This window comes from Neopsephotus bourkii, unplaced genomic scaffold, assembly GCF_033783945.1.
Source record: "Neopsephotus bourkii isolate Nb327-2 ecotype Australia unplaced genomic scaffold, CSIRO-AGI_Nbou_v1 NB_1248, whole genome shotgun sequence".
Lineage (NCBI taxonomy): Eukaryota > Metazoa > Chordata > Aves > Psittaciformes > Psittacidae > Neopsephotus > Neopsephotus bourkii.
The window spans coordinates 4,573,876-4,601,033 of record NW_026901733.1 but is presented as its reverse complement, the minus strand read 5'-3'; the positions used below and the strand labels follow the sequence as shown (position 1 = coordinate 4,601,033).

At 42.2% G+C, this 27,158-nt stretch overlaps 1 protein-coding gene across 1 annotated transcript; it reads right to left on the bottom strand.

Moving 5' to 3' along the window:
• Window positions 1–337: 337 nt before the first annotated feature.
• Window positions 338–27,158, bottom strand: GLIPR2 (GLI pathogenesis related 2). The gene is made up of 5 exons (XM_061364697.1): window positions 25,554–27,158; window positions 14,297–14,405; window positions 10,799–10,902; window positions 3,337–3,414; window positions 338–2,249 (listed from the first exon to the last, which is right to left on the bottom strand). The coding sequence occupies exons 1-5, from the start codon at window positions 25,564–25,566 to the stop codon at window positions 2,089–2,091; spliced, it is 465 nt and encodes a 154-aa protein (XP_061220681.1). The 5' UTR covers window positions 25,567–27,158; the 3' UTR covers window positions 338–2,088.

The window sequence follows — 27,158 nt, the reverse complement described above, 5'->3', positions numbered from 1 at the left end:
TTTCTTTCCAGGAAGTCCTATTTTCATTCTGTGAGGTGATAAGGATGGTAAAACACTGGCTTGCCCAGAGAGGTGGTGGATGCGCCATCCCTGGAGACATTCAAGGCCAGGCTGGATGTGGTTCTGAGCAACCTGATCTAGTTGAAGACGTCTCTGCTCACTGCAGGGGAGTTGGACTAGATGGGCTTTGAAGGTCCCTTCCAACCCAAACTATTCTACGATGATAATGCACTATATGTAGAAAATGAGTCTATTTGGAACTGCAACATTTGTCAGCTGAGGGCTAAAGAGAGAAGGGTCCTGAGACTGCAGTTACTGAAACACACACATCTGAGTTGGAGTTGAGTAGGCATGCTTTGCTGAGAACATGTCAACTGAGAGGAGGAGCACAGAAATTAAACAAGATACAAAGCAGGAGTTCAAGACAGAAAGAGGTACACCTCCTCAGCTCCAAGGGTTAGCTCAATCTTTTTATAACGGGATGATGTACAATCTGCCATTTGATTTAGCATTTCTTAGAAGGCTTCATCTTTTTTTTTCCCTGGACTAGAATACTGTCTGCTCCATGTTGCAAAAGTAATCGTGTCATATGTTAACATCCTGGAAATAGAGTTTGAAGATTATTCAACAAAGACTCAGGTAACAGCAAAGGCTGGAGTAAGTCACATTCAAAAATACTTCGTTTTCAGATGTTCATTATATGTGTTAAATTCTTGGTTACAGCAAAAGGATTGTAACATACAACATCACAGTGACATATAATCAAGTTGCAACAGTGCAGTTTATTACAACTGTGTAAACAAAAATAGGTATTTCTTTAATGGCACTCTTCATGAACCAAATTCTGGCATACAGAATCTCAGCAGAAGGCAAAGGAAGCTTTGACAAAGAAAACAAAACCCCAAGTCGAACAGTGCATGAGCCTGGCCAAAACGGCCCAATCTGTGTTTCTTAAGAGAAAAAGCCTGTCCTTCGGAGTTTTGCTTGCTTGCTTGATGTAAATTCAGTCTGACTTTTTTTTCAAGGCATCAATCCAGCATGTGAAATATTTTCACTGTTATTGAATGATATGAACAAAGATCATGTGAATCTCTTAATCATGGCCATGTGAATACCTCCTACTGTGGCATTATTAAAGGAGACAAGAGATGTTTTCGGAATGTTAAGGTCTGTATCGCATAACACATGCATAAGATATTCCTTAGAAAGTAAAAATAAGTTATTGAGAAATAAAATCTATCAAAGAAACTTTATCTAAGAGAAAAAATAGTGTCTTACTTTCCTGTAACAGAAGTAAACAAGTTGATTATGAGACAATGTACATGCTGTAAACTGTAAGATGGGTTTTGAACTTGAAACACACTCATCTCAAGTAGATTTTAAGTATTAGCACCTAAAATGTAACTGGGGTTTAAACAATTTTAGTAGCTTTCAAGTCACACATTAATTATGGCTTGCTTGATGGATACATTTTGCCAGTGCTGTTTTAGTGTTCTGTGAGATCCTCTTAATAAAGAAACATAGGTCTGAATGCCACTACATTTTACATGTGTACCTTTCATACAGGAAGTTTTGCATATGTTCCATCTGCAGAGAGAAGGCTCCACAGTAGCAGGAGGTACAGACAGAACAAAGAAGTTACAGTTATTAAAAAACACTGGAAAACTGGGAGTACATGATATAATTAGAAGCTGGTATCTTCAGTTTACAGAAGGCTATAAATTTGCTCACCTAAAAAAAGACATCCAACATGTGCTTACTCACACGCTGACACACAGTTCATGCAAGCTATTAAAAAAGAAAACAACTTATAAAGGTTACCCTTCAGAAATTCTGTGTGTACTTCATCCTCAGTTAAACTGAAGCCCCCTCAGAAACAACAGGGACCTAATGTGCAGATTGACTCGAGTAACATGTAATTGCTTCCTCTGTAATGAGAAGTGAACAGCAGTATCAAACAGGAAATTTCATTGACTCGTGCTTCATTTCAAACACTGTCAAGTCCAAATCCAGGTTCACTTATCATTAAGCAATAAGGCTACCTTTAAAAAAAAATGAAAAAGGAAAAAAAGAAAAGAAAAAAAGAAGTTATTTTCGTGGAGGAAGGACATTTTCTTCATAATAGCCTGGATTTACTACATTTCCAGCTGGATCATATCTAGCCACCACAAATGTTGAGCCATCACTAGCGGATGCTTTTCCAACTCCCATCTTTTTTGTGCTCTTCCAAACCATTGCTGTGAAGTGACCTGAAGAAAGAAACATAGGCATTCATTTTAGGTACTAAATCTGTAGCACTCCCTTTAACACATAAGGAGTGGGGAAAGAAGGAACAATAAGAAAATGATTCTTTTCCTAACTGGAGAACAAGTGAAGAACATGAAAAAACCCTGCATCTAGCATTTTGTCTTGAAACAGCCTGATCTGATCTGATTCCTCACTACCATTCCCATTTCCATGTCCAAATAAGAATATCTTGTAGGAGAATCAAGAAAGAAGTAGTTTGATGAGTGTCAGATATAAAATTCAACAGACATCATGGTCTATACTCCCTGCAGTGTGAACAGCAGTTCTGACAGTGACTAATATTCATTTGCTTTAACCATCTCATGCTCCCCCCTGTATCTGCATGTGCAACTGTTAAAAATAATACTGCTTTTGTGGCTTCTTCTGCCTAGTTGTAATAGCCACCCCTGCACTGTGCTGCTCCATCAGTTGTTCCCTCTCTGCATACACAAATCCCATGGGTGAAAAGCATGATTTTCTTCGTCTGAAACAAGCTCAGGCATATCTCTTGCTTGAGCATTATTCAAGGAACAATGTTCTTATGTTCATTAAACACTGGATTGTCATCAAGGAACAATGTTCTAACGTTCATTAAACACTGGATTGTCAATATGCAGCCAATGGCCTGTTTCTGATCTCCACGTTATATCTGAAGTGATCTCTGTGATTGAAATGATATAATTTGGTAGAAGGCACATGTCAACGTAAACACCAGCACAGTACATTTAGTAAGAAACCTATATGATCCCAATTTAGTGTTTTCTGCAAATTAATTTGCCTTAAAAATATGTTGCCTTTTAAAAACTTTGCAGTTGGAGGAAAGCTACAGTATTAAAAAACCCCACAAAATTTGCTTACTTCTTCATTTCTCAGTTTCCTTTTACCCTTCTGTTAGTTTCTAACATTTGAGGAAATGCAAAATCTTTTTCATCTCTATTATTTTTCCTAAGAAAAGAAGGTAGCTTCTTGAAAAACACCAAACACCTTGGCTCACCAATTTCTTAACATAAAAGCTGTTTTTTGAAGAGACAGTGCCCAGTCGGACCTTACCTGTCCCAGAAGAAAACCCTGGGTTTTGAAAGCTGTAATTTTTTATTTCATTGTACCATCTGTCAGCCACATCCTTTCCTGAAAGACAAAAGAAATCTGCTGTGGAATCATGATATAAGCACAGATACACACAGCCTGGCTAGCAGGATCATCTGTTAATAGCTGGCAAGAACTTCTAGAAACATGGAGAAACAGTCTTTCTACTGAAAAGGGTTTTTGAAATATAGGTAACATGGTAGTGCATGTAACTTACCAAATTGTTATTGTTTTGCAATAGCTGGAGCTACTCAGTTATCAAAGAATCACAGAATTGTTGAAGTTGGAAAAGACCATCAAGTCCAACCATTAACCTATCACTGCCAAGTCCATCACTAAACTATGTACCCAGGTGCCACATCTACACATCTTTTAAATACCTCCAGGGATGGTGACTCCACCACTTCCCCAGACAGCCTGTTCCAATGCTGTGATCACAGCTGTGTAAGGTCTATGACTATGGCCAGTGATGAAGTTCTACATGTCTGTGGGTCTCTGCCAAAGAAATAATCCTTTCTTATTTTCTGTTGAACAGTTTAGGAGATTGACAGAAAGGAGCATATTCTGATAATCTGCAGTGGGTCCTGTGGAACAGGCAGCACAGAGGGCTCAGGTGAGAACTTGGGAGATGCTGTGTACCAAAACTCAAATGTTGCATCTTTTCCATTACTGGTTGTTAGGAAATTTTATGTCAAACACTGGGGGGTCAAGGGAGCAGGTTTTTCCCTGAGCTACATCGATAATGAAATTTCTGCTTAGCATTCCAGGATGTGTATCACAAGGCCAGTTGCTTTCATAGCAAGCTGCCAACGCTGTTAAGCCTACCGTCATGAAGTACGCTGGTCCCTGGTGGACTGCTGGCTGCAGAACAGCAATGACTCATGTTTGCTGCTATTTTGCAGCCAAAAGTCTTAAACTTGCGCTATTCTAGAAGTCAGGCATTGGCTTCTTTAAACTTCAGTTTCTTGAGTGCAGCCTGCTAAAAGGATAGTGGTGGTAGCCTGGCAAGCTGGCTGTCAGAGCTGTTGTTGAAAAGAAATTATTGAATGAAAAGCCATCTCTTGAGAGACTTGTGGACTGGAAATACTGTGAACTTACCTACGCCACACTGCTTGTTAGGACTAGTGCTCTCTTAGTAGAGTCATTTGACATTTTCCACATAAAAAGGTAGCAAAATCTCTCTTGCTTCCTAGATTTCAGGAATAACACCACGTTCCTTATTTCCTGCTTTCCCTGTGCCAAACAACAAACCCTGTACACCTGTTTTAAGGCTGAAATATGTAACACAAGTAAGTATCTGTTCATTTGTCACTCATACTAAAGCTGAAATGAAGACTGAAAAAAGTGCAAAGAGCAATCTTTATGTAATACAAGAGCAGAAGAAAAAGCACAAAGTAACTTACCACCCCCCCCCCAAAAAAAAAAAAAGAATTAACCAAACAACAAAACAAGCAGATCTTCCTGTTCCACTCTAGTCTTCAAAGCTATGAAGGATTTAGCACTGAATTACAGAATGGCTTGAGTTGGAAAGGACCTTAAAGAACCCTCCAGTTCCAACCCCCCCTGCCATGGGCAGGGACACCTTCCACTAGACCAGGTTGCTCCAAGCCCCATCCAACCTGGCCAGGGATGGGGCAGCCACAGCTTCTCTGGGCAACCTGTGTCAGTGCCTCACCACCCTCATAGTGAAGAATTCTTTCCTAATATCCAATATAAACCTACCCTCGTTCAGTTTAAAGTCACCCCCCCTTGTCCTGTCACTTGAAAAAAGTCTCTCTTCAGCTTTCTTGTAGGCCCCCTTTGAGTAATGGAAGGCTGCTTGAAGGTCTCCTTCAGGCATGTTTGTGGGAAACTCAAGGGAACACAAGTACAGAATGTGACTGCAGACACGTGTCCATTATGAAGCACATGTACTTTATGTATACAAGTGCTTAAGTGACCATACTATGTAAATAGTATTTTCACAGATGTAGGACTGCATTCCCATTGCTGCCAGCACATCATTCCTTCTGTTAACCTACCAGTGTGACATAAAGAGTAGTTCAAGAGGAAGTCATCCCCTCTCTGCTTACTATAGTTCTAAGAGGTGTACACAGGCTTCATGTGACAAGAGCTTAAAATCTCCATAATGGAAATATAGCAGGACACGTGGAAGCTTTGACAAACATAGACTCTCTTCTTTTTTTTTCTTTTTTTTTCTTTTTTTTTTTGGGGGGGGAGGGGTGTGTCAATTTAAATACCACCCATCCTATGAAAATTTGGTAACTTTCATTCAAGGGAGACGGCAATGGCATCAGGCAAGAATAACTCAATCCTGTACATGAACGTCAGCAAGCATAGCTGGGTAGCATAATCTATAATGTGCTAATTCCCAGCCTTCATGTATGAAAGCTTGCAATTCGTTGCAGCCAGGCAGTGAAAGTCTCAAAGCTGATAGCTGTATTCTGGTTTTCATGTGCAGGATCAGATTATCATTACATGGCATTGCTGTCATCCTCCTTGAATTAAGAGTCATTACATTAGAGGTTGTGAGAAATTAAAGACTAACCTGTTCCCAGAAAAAGAGAAGGTGACCAAAGTACTAGGCAACTTCAGACAGACTAACAGATCATGCTAAAGAAGGGTCCTGGAAGTAAAGGGAATGGATACTATTTGTCATATGCCAAGGAGGTGAAGGGAAGTTACTGTCACTTGAGAAAACAGGTGGGTACCTAGTGATTAAACATGCTCCCTTTCCTCTGAAATACTTTCTTTCTGATTCTTTGCCCCTGGGGAGCAGTAAACAATGCAGTGATGGGACACAAGCCAAACCAGCGTTGAAAGCGATAGCTGAGTCATAGGGGACGAAGGAAAAACTCTGTTTTGAGCCCAGTGACCCCTGAGCTTCCAGAGAGAGAACAGCAGAAGGGTCAGCAGAGCGCTGAGCCTACCTGATTTAGCAGAAACTTGCATCCTCAGAGTTGGTGGTTCAGAGAACACGGTATTTAGATTTCAAGTCATTATGGAGTAAGTGATGCAGTTATATCTAGTGTCAGCTTCCATTTCAATGTGTCATTGAAAACAGCTGCCACTCCCCCCAAAGCTACCCAAACCAGGAGTTGTTTTCTGTTCAAAATGCATTTCAATCAGAAGGAAAGAACACAGAATAGAAAACTCACTCCCACTCCTCATTCCCAATTGTAGTAGAAACCACAGAAGTTTGCTTCTGTCAGAAAGCATGCAGATTGGTCCTACAGTCAGCACTGCAGCTTCTCTTCTGTTGCTTCACTTGCAGAACCAATTAGTATGCTGCTGGGGGGTTTTAAACACCCTTCCTGTTTGCATTGCTGCAAACCACATCCATAGTTTCAACACTTTCTCTAAGGAAACATAGTATGACTCCACCCCTATCCTAGCAATAGCTGACTGATGACCTGCTCAGTTAGGCTTACTGAATGTTCATTTCAGAACAGGCTGAATCTCGCTCCAATGAATGTCATCAGTACCATGACTTACAGGACACATCTGCATCACATAAAAACTTGGTGCAGCAACCCTGAGTTAGTGTCCAATTATAGTTGTGCCCAAAAATAGGTTCAGAATCAGCAGTGATTTTATTTACTTATCCAAGCTATAAGCTAGTAATGTGGCCACACTGACTGTGCCTGAGGTGGTCAGAAGACTGAATGTATGAGGTCAGTGCATACATAGGACTAAAAGTCATGGAACAAAGTTCTGCTGATGCCACTCTTTGAAGGACAGAGAGATAATAAAGGGCCACTGCTGCAAACAGATGTTAGTACTCTTGCCTGGCCATGCTCTGCATCTCATCAGTTGTCCTGCTGTCTCATTAAATTCCATTTCTAGCTGTTCTCTATTCACCTGGGTGAGAAGCTCTGTTCCATGTGGATGGTGGGGTGTCCGTGAGTGCCAACAATCAGTATCACACTAAGGGTAGCAGGGACCTTAGTGTCTGCAACTGAAGCACTGGTGTGGGTGCTGAGTGTGAAGCACAAGCTGGACCAGCTGGTGAGGAGGTGAAGTGGCCTGGGAGGAGTCATTAAATGTATGGCCACTGCAGGGACAAGGTGGGTCCTAGCCAACAGCCAGGGAGCTGTGTTTGCATGTGTGCAAGACACACTGTATTGGCAACCAGAGTGGAACTGCAGCCTCAGCGGGTGCTACATTCAGGCACAAGCAACTGGGGAGACTGGGATCAGGAACAGATACTGGGCAGACTGAGTGTCTGACTTTAGCTGCTGCAGAGATCCACACTGGACTTGTATTTCTGTTAGCAATATATATATATATACACACACACACATAGTTTTGTATATATATATATATAATTTAATGCTATAAAAAATATAAATTATATAAATTTTAAAAAATCTATTGGTAGGAAATATGTATTTTAACATCTATTATATTTTTATATATGTAGTCTGGTAACACACTTCATTACGATCAGCCAAAAAGGGGCACGGGAAGAGGCTGCTGATGCTGTTCATTTTAATGTTGACTGTATCTGCGCTTATCTATGTGGCCACCTGCATATATACACATGTACATGCTGTACATGTGTGCTTGTGTTTGCAAGCCTGGGAATACATTCTCAGCCTCACTCCTGGGAACACAAGGCTGCGGCAGCCCTACTACTGTTATTCAGCTCCCATTACATTTAATTTCTCTGGGCCCAGCCTTATTGTTTCTATTCATAAAAAGAAACCTTGAATCTCCAAGTAATCCCACTGAGTAAGTAGCTAAAAACATTCAAATAAAATCACATAGGACATATACCTGTGCAAGGATGGGCAGCACCATGGTGATCTACTTAAAAACCACATGCCCCAAATCTTAGATTTTTCCTCAAATGTTTTTCTAGCTTTTTTTAACACAACCTTTCTTCCACCAGTCGGAGGGGAAAAAAACGTAGAGGTAGATTTAATTTGCCTCAGAAATGAACTATGATGTACTTAGATTGAAGTCATACTGACAGTTCTAGGAAGTAATCCTCTACTTTCAGCATTCCACATGCAGGTCCTTATTTTATTTAACAGTACTGTATAAACCTGGTGTTATGCAGCAAGAGATGCATCAAGGCAGGCACTCAGTCAAAGCATGCTCCTCCCAGGCTGGGGCAGAAGGTGTCTCTGCTGTTCTGCCCTCTAGTACTGACCTGTAGGCAGACCCAGGTTCCTCCCATAACAGATTTGAGGGTTAACATACAGTGTATTTCTCTTACAAACTCTCTGGAGTTCACAAGCCACAGTGTTTTCACGAACGGCACAGCACATTCTTCACGACCACACCAGCCATCCCAAACAGAATTTAGTTATCCAGTGCTTGCCTTCAGCCTCGCAACAGATGAGAAATGCAATGAGATGATATCCTGAGAAGCCTGACATACTACAGCTGCCAAGGCGGGCTGTGGTCTCTTGCATTAGTGGCAGATGACAGCTCACTTACTTGAGCACAAAGAGAAGTCTGCCATGGAGCAGTTCCTGCAGGACTGGAGGGAGGAAACAGCTGTCAGCTATTTCTTGGATTACACGGATAAACATACTTCCAGCAACAGCTTTAGGCTATGTAACTCTCAAATCCTGAATACAATTCAAGGTATTCTTTAACGAGGAGAAGAGTCGAGCTAGAAGGCTTTTATGGTTGAAAGCTTAAAATCTTCTCTGAAACAAGAAATGTATCTTCTGGCATTATTACAGAACTCAGGAAGAGCCAAAATAAACAATAGCATCACTTTTTTTGAGAGAGAATACAGGGTATGCTAGAGGTTTATTGGCTTTTGCTTTATCTGGGAAAGAAACAGAAAAACACTACCTGCCTTTGTTATGCCCTTGAATGGATTCCTTAATACAAATTTCAGCCTCATTGAGCAGAGTACAAATTAACTATCCAAAGGGAACTATATGAGAAAGAGGAAGAATGAACCAGCTCCATAGAGATAGAGACTAAGGCCAGAGGACAGAATAACTTTCTTTGAAGAACTAGTTTTCTCATTCTGGCACTTTGAATGATCCTGCTACACAGGAAATGTAGAAGTGTTTTACAGAACAAAAGAGGACGTAGCTTAATTTTCTCAGCAAGACGTTCAATGCTGTGGATAAAAAAATAGCAACAAAATTGCTCAGAACTGGAAAGTTAAGTATGGAAACAGTGCATTGAAGAGAACAAACGGGATACAGAAAAAGATAGGCATTATATAATTTATAGAAGAATGCATGTGTTTTGATTCCAGCTCTCTAAATGGCAATTCTGTGACTTTAACCTCGGGGGAAGGAGCACAGGCCATTAACACAAATAAGAAGTAAGCTCAGTCAGTGAGTCATAGACACAAACTTCGCCGTACATCTGTGTTTTCCCATGCTGCTCTGAACCCTTGCTTCAGACTCTTGCAATGGATAGAATGCCAAATATGAGTAGATGAAATTGTATTTTTTCACCCCGGGTTTCTTTTTCAACATGAAAAAGTACCCACTGGGGACTAGAGTTGGCACTTGCAGAGGAACCGAGCAGTGTCCCTGGGTCTAAACCTCACTTTCCTAAGATTTCCAGGTCTTTCAGACAGAGGCTCCAGCCTGCAGAAATGAGTTTTTGCCTCCCTGAGGATGTGCTGGAAATTCCAGGGGTAGACAGGAACAAAGAAAGCAAGTGGTCACTTTTAATACATCCCACCTGCTGTCTCAGCAGGCTAAGGCATGAGCCCTGCCCGCTGGAGGAAGCAGAAGGGAAGAGCCTGCTGAACATCACTCCAACTGAAAGCTCACCACAGGCTGTTGGCCTGGCCAAAATGCAGCACCCCACCCATCCAAATCAAAGGCTGCCAGTTACATGTTACATTTATGATCAGAAAATATATGGAGTACTTTTGTCTTCGAAAATGAAGGCATGGAAGAGGGCTCAAAGCCTGTTTTGCTGACAGACCAGAAGAGACTGGATGTCTAACCCATTAGCCTCTGTCACTTTGGTGTCCGTGTTCCCATTCTGCCCATAAAAACAGGAACTGCTACGTAGCATGCAGTGGCCATTTTTCCACCTTCCTCACCACAGCTGGCCTGTGGTCAGCCTTCTCTTTGCTGGGACAAACTAAGGATAAAGGTGAAGTATGTAGCATGCGCATACAAGTAGCACTCAAGACAGCTCCATAGTGGGGACATACGGAGCAGCCTAGCTGCCAAGTCCTATCTCCAAAAGGACACAGCACACTACCACAGTCCCTTACCTCCTCTGTACCTACATGTGCTTCTTGCTGTCAGTATATGCAGGTTACTGCAAACCACCATCCTGTCCCCAGGGACATTAGGGGACTGAAATGGATGCCTTTTTGAAGCAGAGGAAACACCAGTACTGTTGCAACCAGATGCTCTGAGCCCAAAGTACGAGAAAAACCATTTATGCAGTGTCTCTGTGACAACAAGAGTAGAAAGCTTACCTGGTTGGTCATAGGATGCCCATGCTAGGTTTTCTCCACATTTTCCATTAGCAGACTCAGAGCTGTGTTTGAGGACCCTTGTGGTAGCCAGTTCTTCTGCATACCTAGCAAAGGAATCCACATATTGAGCCATGGAACACAGCCACGGCAAGCAGAGAGAAGGAGGAGGAGGGAGAGGATGAGATGCAAGCAAGGAGTTTTGCTGGAATATGATCTTAAGGTCCTTTCCAACCCTAGCTATTCTATGATTCTATGACGGTTTAAGTTACTCAACTGTAAAGCTCTGAAGCCAGGGATGCTTTAAACTTACATAGATCTAGGAATTAGGCAAAGGGAAAGCCCAGAGGCCATTTTTCTTTTCTTTCATGAGCATCTGTTTCACTGCTGAAAAGGGCCTAGAAGAAATCAAAGGGCAGAGCTCCCGCACCCTGCACCTGGAAATCCACTGGCCATCCTTGGCTGCAGCTGCTGGTGTAAAGGGAAGTACCTGCAGCAATTGTTACGGGTGTCACCTCCTGATGTTTTAGGCCGCTCACAGGAGTAACTTAAATGTCCCCAGTAAGTAAGGAAAAAGACTGAAGTGGGGATTCAGTCAAAGCAATTGTGAAAAACCCCTACATTTACAAATGAAGTCAGATGCAAAGCAAGAGCAATGTGCCAGGCGACAGTACAGAAGAGAAGGGGACCACATGGAGCATCTGAGGCAACAACTGTGTACACCAACACAGGGATAAGCAGCACCGTTTTTTATATAACCTGACATGTGAGAGCGTGGGATGTATTTTATTGTCTCACAACAGGGTTAAGAAGAATATCTGTGTAAAACAATTATTCTGTTTATTCAACATTGGAAAGGCTTCAGTACAGAGACAGTGAAACTGGAAAGACCATTTGTTATTTCTCACGGTACAAGAAATAGGAGGGAACACACAGAATCATCAGGTCATAGATTTAAAAGTGAAGCAAGACAAAGCGCTTTTTCCACACTGTGCATTAGAAGTCACTGCCACAGGACAATGTAGACACCAAAGCATGTGTGGGCTTGAAAAAGAGCTAGACTAATTTACAGTGTGTGTATGTGGAGAGTAATTGTCAGGGCTTATTAAATAACTGCAACAAAAAATTACGATACAACATTCTGCTTAGGAAAACCATAATTTACAGTATAGATCTGTAACATCCAGGGGAAGACCATGCAGAAAGGATCACCACATTTGTTTTGTCCTGCTACTCCTTCCCTAATCGTGAATTAGTGGCATCTGCCAGAGACAGGAAATTTGTCCAGCTGAACATTTTGGCCCAAGCTAGTACTTCAGATACTGGGTTCTTATTTCCTTCTGTCCTAATTCTTCTACCAAAACAACAAACAAAAAAAAAGTAATTAGTTAGATCTATTAGTCTGGATGAATGTAAACTTGTCAGCTGTCAGTCTGCTAGCTCCTGGACTAGAGGATCCCTAACTCCTCCTCCATGTCCTGTATCGCTACAGTCCTGTGATTTTTCTCTTCAAGGATTCCCACATCCCAAGCAAAGGCAAGACTGGAACAAAGGACACACTGCACACAGATAAAGTTGCCAAGGGCTTGAGACAAAGAGCGATTAATTCAATCTAGCTCAGGCAGTTAAAAGCATGAGGTTTACATCTGAGATCACCACTCTATGCTTCATTACAGTCAGAGATAAATCTGCTGAGGATGACTCATCTCATGCTAAAGTGGAGATCCAATATTCAGTTCATGTAACCTGTCGTAATTATTGGAACTGAAAATAGTAAGAAACAGACCATTTTCAGCCCAGAGAAGCACAGAAAAGTACCCAGATATACACCAAATGCATAGCAACAGAGATGTCAAATATACATAGAGAAAAAGGTAAAGTTCTTTGAATTTAACATGATGCAAAATCTGTCTTGACAAATATGACATCTCTTATATTTCATGTCTTATATTCAGATCAACCATCTGGTTCTTGCTATCAGCCAGTTTCATCAGTCTCTGAATATGTGTCATTGCACAACCAAAGGTTTACTATTGTTATTCACCACAGTTGGGAAAGTCAGCTGAGACCAGAGAGGACTGAGGAATTCCAGAAGGATCTAAAAATATCCAGCAAGGGCAATAGAACACTTAGAGATAAGTGTGGAGCAATGCATATTTGACAAAATAATCTGAACTATTCATACGAGTTGTTCAAAGCAACTGTAGCACTTTGGAGACACAACAAGTGTTATTGACAAGTCAATGAAATTTCTTCCTCCTGACGCACCATGTAAAACAGAAACAAAACAGCCCTTTGACGAGCAGAAGGAAAACCCCAGCAGATTACAGAGGTATGTGGATGAGTCACTGGCATTCCATCTCTTAGAAATACTATATCCACTTATCATGGTATCGCAAGAAAAAATGATGGGAAAAAAAATCAAGACAGAAACAGATTTTGCTTGGTGCCAGAGGGGGCATGTGCACATTGTACAGCACCACACTTGGCAGAGATCTCTGGTTTAGGAGTGCAGAAGCTGGTGCATCTGTGTGATGGTGTAGCACTATGCTGGGACAATCAGGTACCAGAAGGCTACAGCCTCTCTGCCTCCCAGCCAGCCAGCACAGATAAGTCTGCACGCTTATGGTAGAAAGCTTCATGTCTACAGGGATCAAACTGGCCACTACTTAGCCACTGTGGAACAACATTTATTTTCTGAATCAGCATTCTCCTTCAGGTATCTCCTTTGTACTGTGAAGCTCAGCCTGAAAGAAAAAAAAGGTTTTCAAATCTACTTTGAAACAGGCTGCTGTAAAAGGAAAGGAAATGACCTGGTTGCATCTGCAGCAAAAGGGATAAGAAGTATTGGATTCAAATTTCTGTAAGGAAGACTTAAGTCAGACAGCATAAAGACAGATGTCCATTAGACTGACAAGAAGGTGTGCAGTCTTCAGCACTGGAGAAGAGGTAAGATGTGTTCCTCCTGACAAAGTAAAGAACAACATACACTGATTTTGCTTTTGGGGCAGGGAGATAGACAATATGATCTGAAGTTACTTCTTTCTCATTCCACTGATCTTAGACCAGTCATCATTTTGTAGCATGAAAAAGTTCTTTTCTCTCTATTTTGGCAGCAGTGGTTATTGCCCTGCAGAAGACAATCCATCATCTGACAGAGGTGGTGGTGAAGCATGTTTTAGGCAACTACTGTCTGCAGAGGAGACACACCAGTGTAGACAGATGCAGCCCATTCCTGGAAAAGGGTGCAAGACACATTTATAAAGTTGTAACCCCAAAGTGTCCAGGTGACCAGCTGGTGTTACGTGATGAAAGAAGAAAGAAAGGACAAAAAGAGTTGGGTAGGGAGACAGAAAGAGTGGAGTGCCTCACTCTCCACCCAGTAAGTCTTCATTGAATGTCAGCTTGTCAAAACACAAATATTTCTGCAGTATACACAGTCAAACCTAACAGATAAAAGTGTCACAAATCTCATTAGAGAAAAGAAAGGACTGAACTCACTGCTGGGCTCCTCTGTTTAACTTCTTGCAGAGTTTTAATGGGGGGACTCCATGTTTCTTCCTGTAGTCATTGTGTGCTTTCAAGACTTCTTCAGCAAATTGTTTGGAAGCTGAAATCACATTAAAAAAAATGGGAAGGCCTGTCAAACACAGACATTAGTGAAGACAGAAAAAACATACCCTATAGCTAAGATGCTAGTGCAGGCTGGACTGAAGAAAGAATACCACCCTCTTTACCTGTGAGTAGGATGAAACTGGTGTTAACACCTTCCATCCATGAACTAACTCCCCCTGGTGTGGTACAAAATCACTAAAAGTTGAAGAATAATGTAAACCTTATTCTTTTACTCAATAGCAAGTGCATTTAAGGTTAGTTTGACTGACTTTCATTTTAAGATTTCAGTTCATTGCATCACAACTGCAAAGTCTAAGTGTAAGTGACCTACAGGTCCTTTGAGGAAATGCACTAAAAATGTGTATTATTGTCACTGTATGCAAGAATTTTCTGTATTAGTCAAAACGTCGCCTAAAGAAAATGAAGCTACTAAAATGTTTAGAACTATAGAAATACTTCGAAACATGCACTATTATTTTATTCATTACATAAAACAAATTCAAAGAAATCTCAAAATGCACCTTTATTTGGCTCAAGACAAATAATTGCTCACAAACAAGAAGTGGTAAGGAAAGAAATGACTGCTGGGGATGGGTTTATTCCCCTGTACTACAGTGTGTTCAGTAAATATTTGAATTCCAAAGTTACTGCAAAGCTCTCAAAGAGTTCTTGTTTGCACCGTCATAAACTCGAGACTTTCAGCAGTGCAAGGCAGAGGACACACAACCTGTCACAATGCAATTCACTTTGACAGCAATCTCATGTTACCTCCTCTTATGACTTAGCTGATTTCCCCCAAGATTCAGAGGAAAAGAAAAAAAACATAATCTGTCATTGGCCACCCTCTGGAATTTGCTGAGAAATTTGGAACCTGAAACAGTTTTGAGAGAACGGTTACAGAGGTATACATAGCATCTTCAAAACAGTTTTCACTTTGTCTTGCTGAAGCTTCTGAACAGGCCAAGACATCTTGACTAGAGTTTCCTGTTATTAACCTTAGGTTTCTCAACTTCCTCTCCCTACTCAATCCTAACAGCTATTATCAATCATTCTCTTTTATTAGTGTGTGCACTATTCTGCTGTTTGTAATATGCATTTCCCCCACACAGAGCTGTCAGTTTGCACATACTGCTCTTGTGTCTTTTTCCTAGGGTGATTACCCAACCCATGCTCCTGCTTTAAGCTGTTTTCAAAGTTCTCTTCAGTTTCCCCAGTAGCTTTGGGATAACAAAGCAGCTGTATTCTTAACATCCAATGCACACAGAAAACCACCGCTGTTTCATGCAGTACCTTAAGCATTTTGAACACAGTCTGAAGTTGGGTTGATCTTTTCCAAAGACCAAAGGGCCATTGTGAACACACATCTAGTATATTCTCCATCAATATGCTTTCAGGCTCAATTTTTTTGGTATAGGACTGTTGGCATAAGACAGCAACATGAACCCTGTTGAGCAAGATGAGATCTGCCCACCACCTTCCTCCTTTTAGGTTTTTAGGTTTTCCTTAAATTTTGTGTGTCACAAGTTACATGTCATCAAACTAAACAAACGCCTCCATTCTGGTGCTTAAGCACCCACACACCCTTTCGCTAATAAGCCTGTCCCATCACTCTTATTACCATTGTTCACAGCTCACCAATTCTACCACTCATCTGCTGCATCCTATGGGGTCATGGCTTGTTTCTAAGGTACTCAATTCACTAAGGCAGGGGTCCATGTTTCCAGCAGGGGAATTTTAAGACAGACTGCAAATCAAAGAAGTTGCAATACATAGCTTTGGAAGTGCATAAACAATCTGACCTGCAGGTGTGAAAGTTTCTATTAAAATTATCTGCTCTCAATCACAAGAACAAATTAAAATTCTAAAAACAAACAAAAAATTAAGTTGACTGAAACACAGGCTTTGCTCATCCGTGCACAGAAGTATGGCACAGTCCAGCTCTGTACTAACATTTTGACTTATAAAGACCAACAAGACATGGACAAAACTGAGCTTCTTCTAGCCACGGCAGGCACTGCTATGCTGTCCCTACAGAACCTCCATCCTCCCCTTCCCTCAAAAGTGACTTCTATAGAAACTTATCTACCATGACTCAGGCTCATGTGCTAACTGCCTCCCTCTCCACGGCTTCTCCAGTGCATGCTCATGTGTGGCGAGGGACAACCCAGCCACCAGATGTTTTTCAAATTAGTTTTGGAAGGCACGTTAAGTTTTTCCATTTTACCAATATTCCATACACTGAGAAGCCAGACTTTAAAAGTGAGAGCTAATAGGAGCTTTCAGGCTCCCACCCAAACGGGAACAGCTTCCCAAACAGCTTAAGAGACGTACATTTTTCCCTTCATGTAGGCTGCTTAAGCTGCTAGAAGAAACTATTTCTTACTGCCAGGAAGTTAGGTTTGGTCATGAATCATTACACAGCTTAGTAAGTGAAACAACTAAAGGTATTAGACACAGTTGCTTGTTCCTCATTATTCAATTTTTTACCTCTATTTTGGATTCTTCTGGAACACTGATAATGTCATTAAAGATAATGACAGCATGTGACAATACATTTCAAGGCTGTGGTGTGCTACAGAGCACACTTTACCGTTCTTACAGGTTTGGATTTTCAGTTTCATTGATCAACTTTGTGTGACCTTGGAAGAGTAAGCAGAAGCACCTAGGTTGCCTTGTCCAAACAGATTTGTTTTCCTGAGTATACTATTTCTCCATTCTCTTACTGTCTCTAAACAGTGCCAACCTACTCAGTCTTTCTCAGGTGAAGAGCTCTTTGTGCCTGAATCTTACCTGCCTCTTCAGCTCTTCCTGCCTCTTCTCCTGTCTTCTCCTGCTCTGTTCTTCTCTTAGTTTGGACATTAAAACGGAAGCAAGTTATCTGAACATGTTTTCCACAAAAAGGATGCTGCTCTGCATCACCTTTGGAGCTATCAACCGGTCACACTCCACTGGTCTTGCAGAGTTTCAAAATGATGTGAAGAAAAATAAATACTCCACAAAACCTCTTTACCCAATACCTACACAACAGAAATACATAATGTAGCCCTTAAGTCAGCACTCAGGATGCACAACATTCTATCAGGTATCCACTTTAGTAACAAAAAAAGGCATACATTTTTATGGCTAAGGATCCACCCCAGTGATTCAAGAAAGAGCACAGTATCAATTTATTGAAGTATCACTGTCTTCTTAGTGCTCTCTTATTGTTTATGGATTAATCTTCAATGGTAATTTTGTACTTTCCATACATACTAAGCTTTTCTATTTAGGCTCCAGATAATTAACAAGAGGGAGTTGGGGTTGTTCAGCCTAGAGAAGAGAAGGCTCTGGGGAGACCTTTCAATACTTACAAGAAAAATGGAGATGGACCTTTTAGCAGAGCCTGTAGTGATAAGACAAGGTGGAATGGTTTTAAACTAAAAGAAGGTAGATTCAGACTGGGTGTAAGGAAGATTTTTTATGAAGAGGATAGTAAAACACTGGCACAGGTTGCCCAGAGAGTCTGTAGATGCCACATCCCTGGAAACATTCAAGGTCAGGTTGGATGGGGCTCTGAGCAACATGATCTAGATGAAGATGTCCCTGCTTACTGCAAGGGGGCTGGACTGGATGACCTTTAAAGGTCCCTTTTAACTCAAACGATTCTGAATCTATGAGTCTATGAAACAGACCTCATATAGAATCGTCCACAAAAGCATACCATTATGTCTGTCTCAATCCCTCTTTGAACCCTGACAACTTTTCACCCAATGGGTTCATTACAGGTAAATGGAGATAATGACCCCACCTTTCAATTCTGCCCCAAAATAAATAATTACAAATTTGCTTGTATAATGGCCAGAGCAACATATCTGAAGCAAGCTGCAATATACACTTCAAGGGACCCTCCCTGTTGGAAAGAGGTAAATGAATAAACCTGATACCATCAACCTTGGCAATGTGACTCACATTAACCAGGACATGGGTCCTTCCTGCATGCTACTTCCACACCCTTTCCTGACCAGAACCCAGACAGAAAGAAGCTAAGCACCAGAATACATGGAGAGGACAGAAATGCACAGTGGACAGAAAACACGTATAAAGGTAACTGGGTATCCATTTAAACAGGGAGTATAACTGCTTTAATACTGAAATCCCCACAGTCTCCCTTGACTCTGCAGAATTTCTCTACCCTACCCTGATAGCAGAAATGGAGTGTGGAATAACAATGCAGCAACTTTTAATATGGCCAACAGGTTTGGGGGAAAAAAAAATACAAAAGATCATTGAAGGCTTTAGGGAACTGCAAAGTAATTATATCCTGAAGTCTTTTATTACTGCCCCATATCATTGAAGCTACCTCTGTTCTGACACACTTCTCAAAGCATATTAACAGGCTGGAAACAAACAAAATTCTACAGCTAAAGACATCCCAGCTTCCAATTGATGGCATTTTCGTCTAGACCTAAAGAGACCTGACACAGTTAATATTAATAAACTTGATCCTCACCTGAAATGTAATTCCCTGGAAACTAGCCCTGGTTGAACCTTTCACAGTGGGAATAATGTCCCTTCAAGGGAGAAGTGATGGATATTTAGTTGATATAAGAAATGCTAAGGAGGCAGTTACGCCTCCAGTGCATTTTGACTCGGCACTTGGGTTTAAAGTTACAAATGCTCCAGGGTGGTCTTTTACTTGCTGACCTCTGCAATGGCCCAGGGAGTGAATATTCCATGTTTCTTTCTTGATGTATTTGACTGCACTTTCCTACTCCCCATTTGGGACAGTAATGTCTTCAAGGACTGTCTCTTAATGTTATTCTTAAATACACCATTTGGGAGTATGGATCTGACACACCAATTCATGAATCACTTCCAGCCGTAAAAACTGAACTCCTTCAGTGCTAAACTCCCCTGTTCTCTAGTAAAACTGGCTGACTGCTTGGAAACATACAGGAGAAATGAAATCATATATACATCCTGGAGGGAAGGAAAGAGAAAATGCTACTTGTCGTGGTTTAAGCCTAGCTGAACCACACAGTCTCTGTCTCACTGAGCTTCTGCTACAGCAAACTGGCATCTTAGTAACCTCGCACTACCTGTGCCATATGACACAACACACTACTTTCACCCATACCCAATTTGAGGCATATTGCCTGAGAATATGAAGCTGCCAGTGTAATAATGTTTCAATGACATTAGTCATGTCACTATTTGATTGCAAATCCTATTCTTGCTATAATAGACAGTGTTGATTACTTCCTCACTTAAGGCCTTTTATAAACTGTTTGGCAATTGACTGCCCTGATTAAAAAGGAACACCTGGTAAACTGGAAACTGCACAGCTCTGAGAGGGAGCAGAGACTTCTGTGTATAAGCATTCAAAAAAAACCCAAGGCAAACACTAATCAGCAGCCTGGAGCAGAACCAAGCCTTGTGTTCTTAAATCTAATTGTCACACAATTCCTAGGGTACATGCAATTCCTGGGGTATGTACACTTCAAAATACGCAGCTACAAGTTACCTAAGTTAGAACTGACCACACTATGCAGAAGAAGAAAGTGAAGCAATCTTCTCAATTTCTTCTCTTCCTCCTTCCCACCATCATATCTGCTTAGAGTTTCTAATTATAGTAATTTATGAAGAAAATAAGGTACAACTGTACTCACTAACGATGAACACCAGAAATCAGAACTTCCATACTATGAAATCTGAGCTTTAGTCATTAGGTTGTGATTCCTCCTGTTTGCATGACAGCAGCATAATAATACACGCTTCACCAAGTAACAGCTCTTCGAGGTCATTTGGTGTCTGGAGTGAATTAAAACTCTTTGCAAAATGAAGATTTTTGAAAGAAGAACTGAAGAAAGGTAGAACTACCCCACATCTCCTGGGTTATGCTCTGCCATTTTATACCTCTACCATTTATGTTTTACCATTGTTTGGGGTAGTCATACCTGAACTAGCTTTCAACTCATTAGCTCCAATACCCTCCCACTTTGCTTTTCTGCCAAGGACATCCAAGCTAGCTGGGGCAATGTTTAAAGTATGTTTATTTATGCACCTCCCTGAGGCATGGAAATATGACCATGTATATTTCTTATGCTTGCTGATGTGTAAACGCACCTATCCAGTAGCCCAGACCAGGTATGTGTAAACTCACCTATCCAGTAGCCCAGACCAGGCAGGGAGACACAGGAAGCTTTCTTTACCCATACTTACTGTCAATTACATCATCTTCTGATCCCCCTCCCCAATATGTTAAACCCCAGAAAGTCAATGAAACACCTACAACACTGTGTTATGGACATCCCCTCCTGTGACCTACCATTGGGGTATCTCAGGGCAATATACTCCACACAGTTGTAAGTCCTCATACAGTGAAGCTATGGAAGATCCAGAAGCTACTAAAGTCTGAACACCAGGAAATCCTTTTTCACTGTGAGGGTGACAGAGCGCTGGCACAGGTTGCCCAGGGAGGCTGTGGACTCTCCATCCTTGGAGATATCCAAAAACCATCTGGACATGGTCCTGGGCAACCAACTAGGCCCTGATTGAGCAGGGGAGTTAGACCAGACAACCTCCAGATGTCCCTTCCAACTTGAACCCTTCTGTGATTCTAAGCTGAAAAGTTTGTTTTAGTAATGGGTCTTCATAAGGGAAAGTTCAAGAATGGATTATTCCCTACCACAGTTGACCCCAAATCACTTTCTGAGGATCACGTATTAAGTGCCCAACACCTACCAATGGCCTGCATTATTTACAAGTGTGACAAACACACACATAGGATACAAGTAAGCATGTATTCAATAATTTCTTAACATCTGTCTATCACAGGCTATCATCAGAGCTGTCTCACGGAAAACAGTTCCTTGTGCCCTGCGTTTAAATTTACAACAGGGATTAGAGACTTCAGCAACATGCAACCACACCGTTTCAGCTCAGTGATACACAGGTATACGTGCAGGGACAGCCCACACAATCTGTGTTAGAAAATAGATCCCAAACACCCCACCTACAACGGTGGCATGGCAAAGCTTCAGAGGACAATTAACTCACCATTTCATGCAGCTCTGCAATGATCATGCTTAAAGATCGTGTTTTGCTTGGAGACCAGATAAAGACCATGTGATTTCTGTTCAAATCAGTTCAGTCAACTTTGAATGACAGTAAATAATGTTTGTGGTGGCCATAAACAGGCCCCTGTTTTCTTCCTCCACTACTACCATCTCTCATGCTTGCTTGCACAGGAGCCAGAGGGGTTGGCCACCCACCTGGTCCCCTTCCACAGGGTCACCCAGCCCAGATCTGGCGGAGCTGCTATCAGACCTTCAAAAACCAGACAGAACATGGTTACATCTGCCTCCAAAAACGTAACATAGATATGCTCCAGCTAATCTGTCAGAGAACAGCACGGCCTCTACCAAAACAGTGATCTGAAATAGCCTTCTGGCCTGATGAGATATGTAATAAACAACAAAGTACTCACAATGAAGAGTCTCACTTCCCCTTTCTTTTTGTTCTTGAATACACAGCAGCAGCTGAGGCAAATTCAAATCTAGGCAAGATAGACACTACCAACTGTACTGATAGAGAACTAAGGGTTTGAGTGGTTCCAGTAATAAAAGCTTTCTTCATGCTTTATTTTTCTTTAGAGAAAGATTTCTTGGAGGATTCAGAAAGGAGAGTCGATGTTTTCTGATGCGCAACCCTATGGCATGGGAAACCTTGAGTGGTATTTCCTTTACTATAGACCATCACATTCCACCTTATTCTTTGTGAGCCCTTCATACTTGTTTCGGTATGCATCTGCCTTGAGCGTATACCAAATAATCAGCGTCTTCTACACACAAAACCTGGTCAAGTGTGGGGTTTTTAATGGAATTAATTTTTGAAAGGCCTTTTTCCCACCACACCAGTAAGTTGTACTGATGACAAGCTCTGCAAATGCCCCACTGTTACCAAACACAAATGCTTGGTTGCTATCAGCTTAGACTAATTCATTTCCTTTATCCCCACTGGTCCTGTAAAACCAGCCAGCACAAAACGCCTTGTCATTTTGGCAGCTTGCGAGTATTGCCTTTCTCAGAAGGCAAACGGGTCACTTCTCTAATATGCTTGTACTTTTGCTATGAGCTGCTACAGCTGTCTACTACTGAGATGATAAAGTTCAAGTCTGCACTTCAGATCAGCTGAAGGTGCAGCTCGCTCCACAGAAAACACAACAGCCCTTTTTACTGTGGTCCAAAGGTGCATCTGAAGAGTTAGAAACCAGCACATGCTTCTGAGGAAGACTAAAACCAGCATGGAAATCTGCACCGAGTTTGGTTCCTGTCTCTTTCCTTTCCGTCAAACCCTTTCTCAGCCCTTATTTTTGTACTGACTCAACAGCAGCACAGTGGGAAACTCCCAGCCCTTTCTCTGGAGTCCCACCCACATTTGCAAAAGTGGGAAAAGAAAAAGCAAGGCAAACAGTGTGAAAAGATAGACAGTATTTACTAAACCCATCCCTGTCTTTGTCCGATAGTGTCTGCACCCAGAAACAGGGTGAGTCCCCTGCTGTCACCTCCAGCTGGTTTCCAGGGAGCAAGCAGCAGGAAGCAAAGAAGTGAGACTTTTAGCAGCCCTTTTCTGCCACATCCCAGCCTTCTCGGAGACTCCCGCCATGCAGCAGAAATCCCCGCGCTCCAGAGCGGAGGAGTGGAGCTGGCAGGCAGCTGCTTCCCCAGCATCGCCCGCAGCTGCTCACATAGATATCCCCTCTGGGGTGAAGGCTGCCACAGGACCCCGGCCTCCCACTGAGCACAGCTGCAGGGGGGTCACAGCCCTACCAACACGGTGTTCTCAGCAACAGCACAACAAAGCGCAGCCAGCTCACCATCGCCTCATTTCCTGCAGAAAATACTCGTCCAAGTCTTTTCCATTAGAGCTCTCCAGGATCTGCAAGGAGGGAAGCCACTAATCCAAATGCTGTCCAAAAAGAGAACAGGGGGAAGGCAGAGGAGGTCCCCTTGTCTGGCTGTGTTTGCAGGAGTTACAGACATGGAAGGTGTTTTTCTAAACGTGGTGATGGAGTTTCAGTATGAATGTGGTTTCAGCAGCAGGCAGCTTCCAAGGAAGAAAGCTGAGTCAGAGGTACCAACGTCTTCCAACACTCAGCTCTATTCAGTGAAGCAAAACTAAGACTCTAGCTCTGCTACGTCCAATGCACTGTTTCAAATATGATCCAGTGTGTAGTAACAACACATAGCAAGTTTTCATCAAAGAACTGAGATTTTCAGTAGCAGCATCTTTTTTGCCTGGGGATACCAAGACCTCAAGATAGATTTATCAAAGAAAAAAAGTTAAATAACTGCTCTGAAGACATTTATTCTAAAATAGTGGCCCCGCTTTACATGACTTAGAGCATCCTTAAATTTATGTTTTCAAGTAATCCCCATTAATCTTTCTGACTAGGAGAGGAGCAAGGGCTCTGTTTTGAGGTCAGACAGATCCCAACCTGTTACATTTCCATACATCCGAGTACAGAGAAACCTGCTGGCACCATATCCTCAAGAGTATTACAGCTGGAACACGAGGTGACAAGGTGTTTGACACAAAACACACAGGAAGAGGCACTGAAGCAGTATGCTGTAAAACAGCTGCTCCCACCCATTCAAAGGCAAACCGCACTGAATGATCTCAGACAGGAATTTGAAGACTTCAGTGCAAAAGTGCAGATGGGGTTTAGTCAATAAACCAATTGTCAGGACAGGACCTCAGTTTTATGATTCACCTAAAAATATCACATGCAGCTCAAAGCCAGTAACATGGGCCCAGTTTACCATTGATTTGAAAAGTGACACAAGTGACAAATCATGTTTAACATTTTAAACATTTAGGAATCAGAATGTGCACAGTGAAATAGCTACACTGCTTTTGCCTGATGTGCTTTGCAAATGTAACATACAGCCACTAAACTGCAGTTGTACTTTTTATGCTATTAGCAAGGGATGGCTGAACTTCATACTTCTCAGAAACCACAGTTATTCAAATAGTTGTAAGGTTATTTACTAACTCCCAATCCACTTGAAAACATACGCAGCTTCCAGGACACAGGGCCAAAACCGCCCACTGGCAGCTACATGATGCTTCACCTGGACTGAGTGTCATATCGGTAAGCTCTTTACAGCCACATTTGCAGACAGTTCTGATCTCATTTAGGATGCTGCTCTTTGGAAAAAGAAAAAAAGGAGAAAAGCTCAACACACTCATGCTTAGGCTCATGATAGTGCTATAAGCACAAAGATTTTCCTCAAGTTTCTCTGAAGAGGCCTATGGTTTTGAGTGAATCAAGTACTAGTTTTTGCTCAGTGTGTCCCATACATGCTGTTTACACACAGGACAGACAGCCAATAAACTGCCAGGCTCTGACTTGTCACAGAAGTCATGTCCCAACCACAAGAACAAAAATAAACCATCCAGTTTCATGTCCGTTTCAGAAGATCGGCACAGACTTTCACTCATGACTCTAAAAGGACAAAGAGGAATCCCTGGGCACAAGGTCTCTGGCTCCTTGGCAGATTTGGAGGAGTATCCCCCAGCTAAGACAGTCAGAGCAGGGCACACAGACAGCCAGTGGCAATGGGGAAAGGACCAACAATGCAGCCAGCAGCAGGGCGAGGCTTCATGAGTATGTGCACAGCTGGGGAGAGAGCTGAGCAAGGCCATCCTCAGTTAAACAGCAACCAAACCTTAAATCTAAATCCTCCCGACAAGAAGGCTGATAAAAGCTGCCCCCCCCCCCCCCAAATCAAAGCATCCTGCTGCCTATCTGCAAGGCAGGTAAGTTTTATCAGCCAGCCAGACACAAGATAATGTTGAAGCTATAGGGCTTATAATTATTTCACACAGCAAAGCTCCTATAGGTTACAAACTGCCAGCTGTATATAAAATACAAGTACTTCTGCATTGTGCAGATTGGGGAGAGGGTGTCATTTCCATCAGATTTTTAATCTCGCCCTGTGTCGGAGGGAAAGCTCCTCCCGGGCTGTACCATGCAAAATGAAAGCAGCTTTCTCTGAGGAAAGCCACTAACGAACGCTTTAGCAGTGCTTCCAGAGCACAAACGCAGGCACAGGCATTGTGAGAACGCACAGCAAACCGCACGAGGGCATTTGCTCACCTGACTTCCCCATGATCCAGCGATGGTTTGGGGTTTTGTAAGTTCACCTGCTGCCTCCCTCCTCTCTTGAGCGCGTTTCGGCGCTAAGTGCCGGGTTCGAAGTGTTTGCAGTTTCAGCTCAACTTCTCCAGTCGCCTGCGACCGCTGCCGGGGAAACTCAGCAGCGTGAGCCCGTTAGCGCCCCTTCTTCAGCGCTGGAGTAAGCCTGCCCATGCCTTATAAGGCATAGGGACACCGCTTTTTTTTTTGCTTAAGAAGATCCTGTTTAGGGTCAGGAGCTATTTATCCTCCACAGCAACCAAGCAGCTCCAAAACAGCGTTTGTTTTCACATACCGGTTTAGCTCAGTAATTGCTGCTGCCTTCTGATAAGAGTGGGCTGTGAAAAGAAATTCTGCTGACAAATAATCCTGCTGCCACAGCAGGCACAGCCCATGAGGTTAATTCATACAGCCCAATACTTGTTCAAGTTTTACCCAGGTTTTGTACGTGAAGTTGAAACAGGTGAGTCATAAGGCAGTTCCAAGTGTAACTACATGTTGTGTCTAAAATAAATCACTTCCAGCACTCCTCTGACATAATCTGTAGAAAGTATTAGTAAAATGCAGTGTAAGATGTTGCAGGTTAAAGAGGACCTGCGCTGATGGTGTATTTCTGTGAAAGGAGTTGGGTGTGCGTATGCCTCATTTTACCTGTGCAAGTGCACTTTGCCACTGTTATCTTCACACTACATCAAAATACCTCAAGCTAATCTGACAAATATTAACTACTCCAACTACAGCAAACACGATGCTTTGATTTAACTTCAGAAGTGCTGCATCTCTCCAAATAATACTTCAGTTACGTGTTTCCAACTTTCATCTTTTTATCATCACAAAAAATCATCCGAGGTTAGTGCTTCCCAAGTTTTTTACAATGCCTTTCATAATTTCGAGGTTCCGCCTGGTTTTGTGCCAAGTCTGATGACTCAGTAGGTTTTAATTATGCTTTATCTACCTCCGGAGGCTGAACTCCACAACAAGGAAAGAAAACTCAGAAAGAAAATGTCTGGGTTTGTCCCCTTTTTAAACAAGTAGCAGCAGCAGGTGGGGATAAACAGCATCCCTTCACCAATAAGCAAGAGGTTAGAGAAGGTGCAGGAGGAAGTCTCTCCCCGGTCCCTCTGCCATGAGTGGTGGTAGCTGGCTGAGGAGCAGGGTGGAGAGCTGGAGCTGGAGCTGGTGTTATCAGAGCCCTTTATCTGGAGGTGAAAGCCACTGTTTTATTTGCTTGCGGGAGTGAGAAAACCATCATCTGTGAACCCTACCTCTGGAAATGGTCTGCTAAACCTGAAATACCAGGCTGTACTACTCCCAGGGCGTCATACACCAGTGCTCAGCAATAACATATGCCACCATATGGCCATCACAAGGTGTAGAAGGAAATGAAAATTTGCATAGTTGGGAGTCTCTGGTAGTTGAAATGTTCATTTATATCCTCACAGTTGATTGTTTCATTTTATAGTGTTTATGGTTTAGATCTTTATACTATTCAGCTTCATTATAAAGCAAGATCCCCTGGGCACCTGGACTGCTACTAAGAAGACAGCATCAAGATCTTCAAAAGTC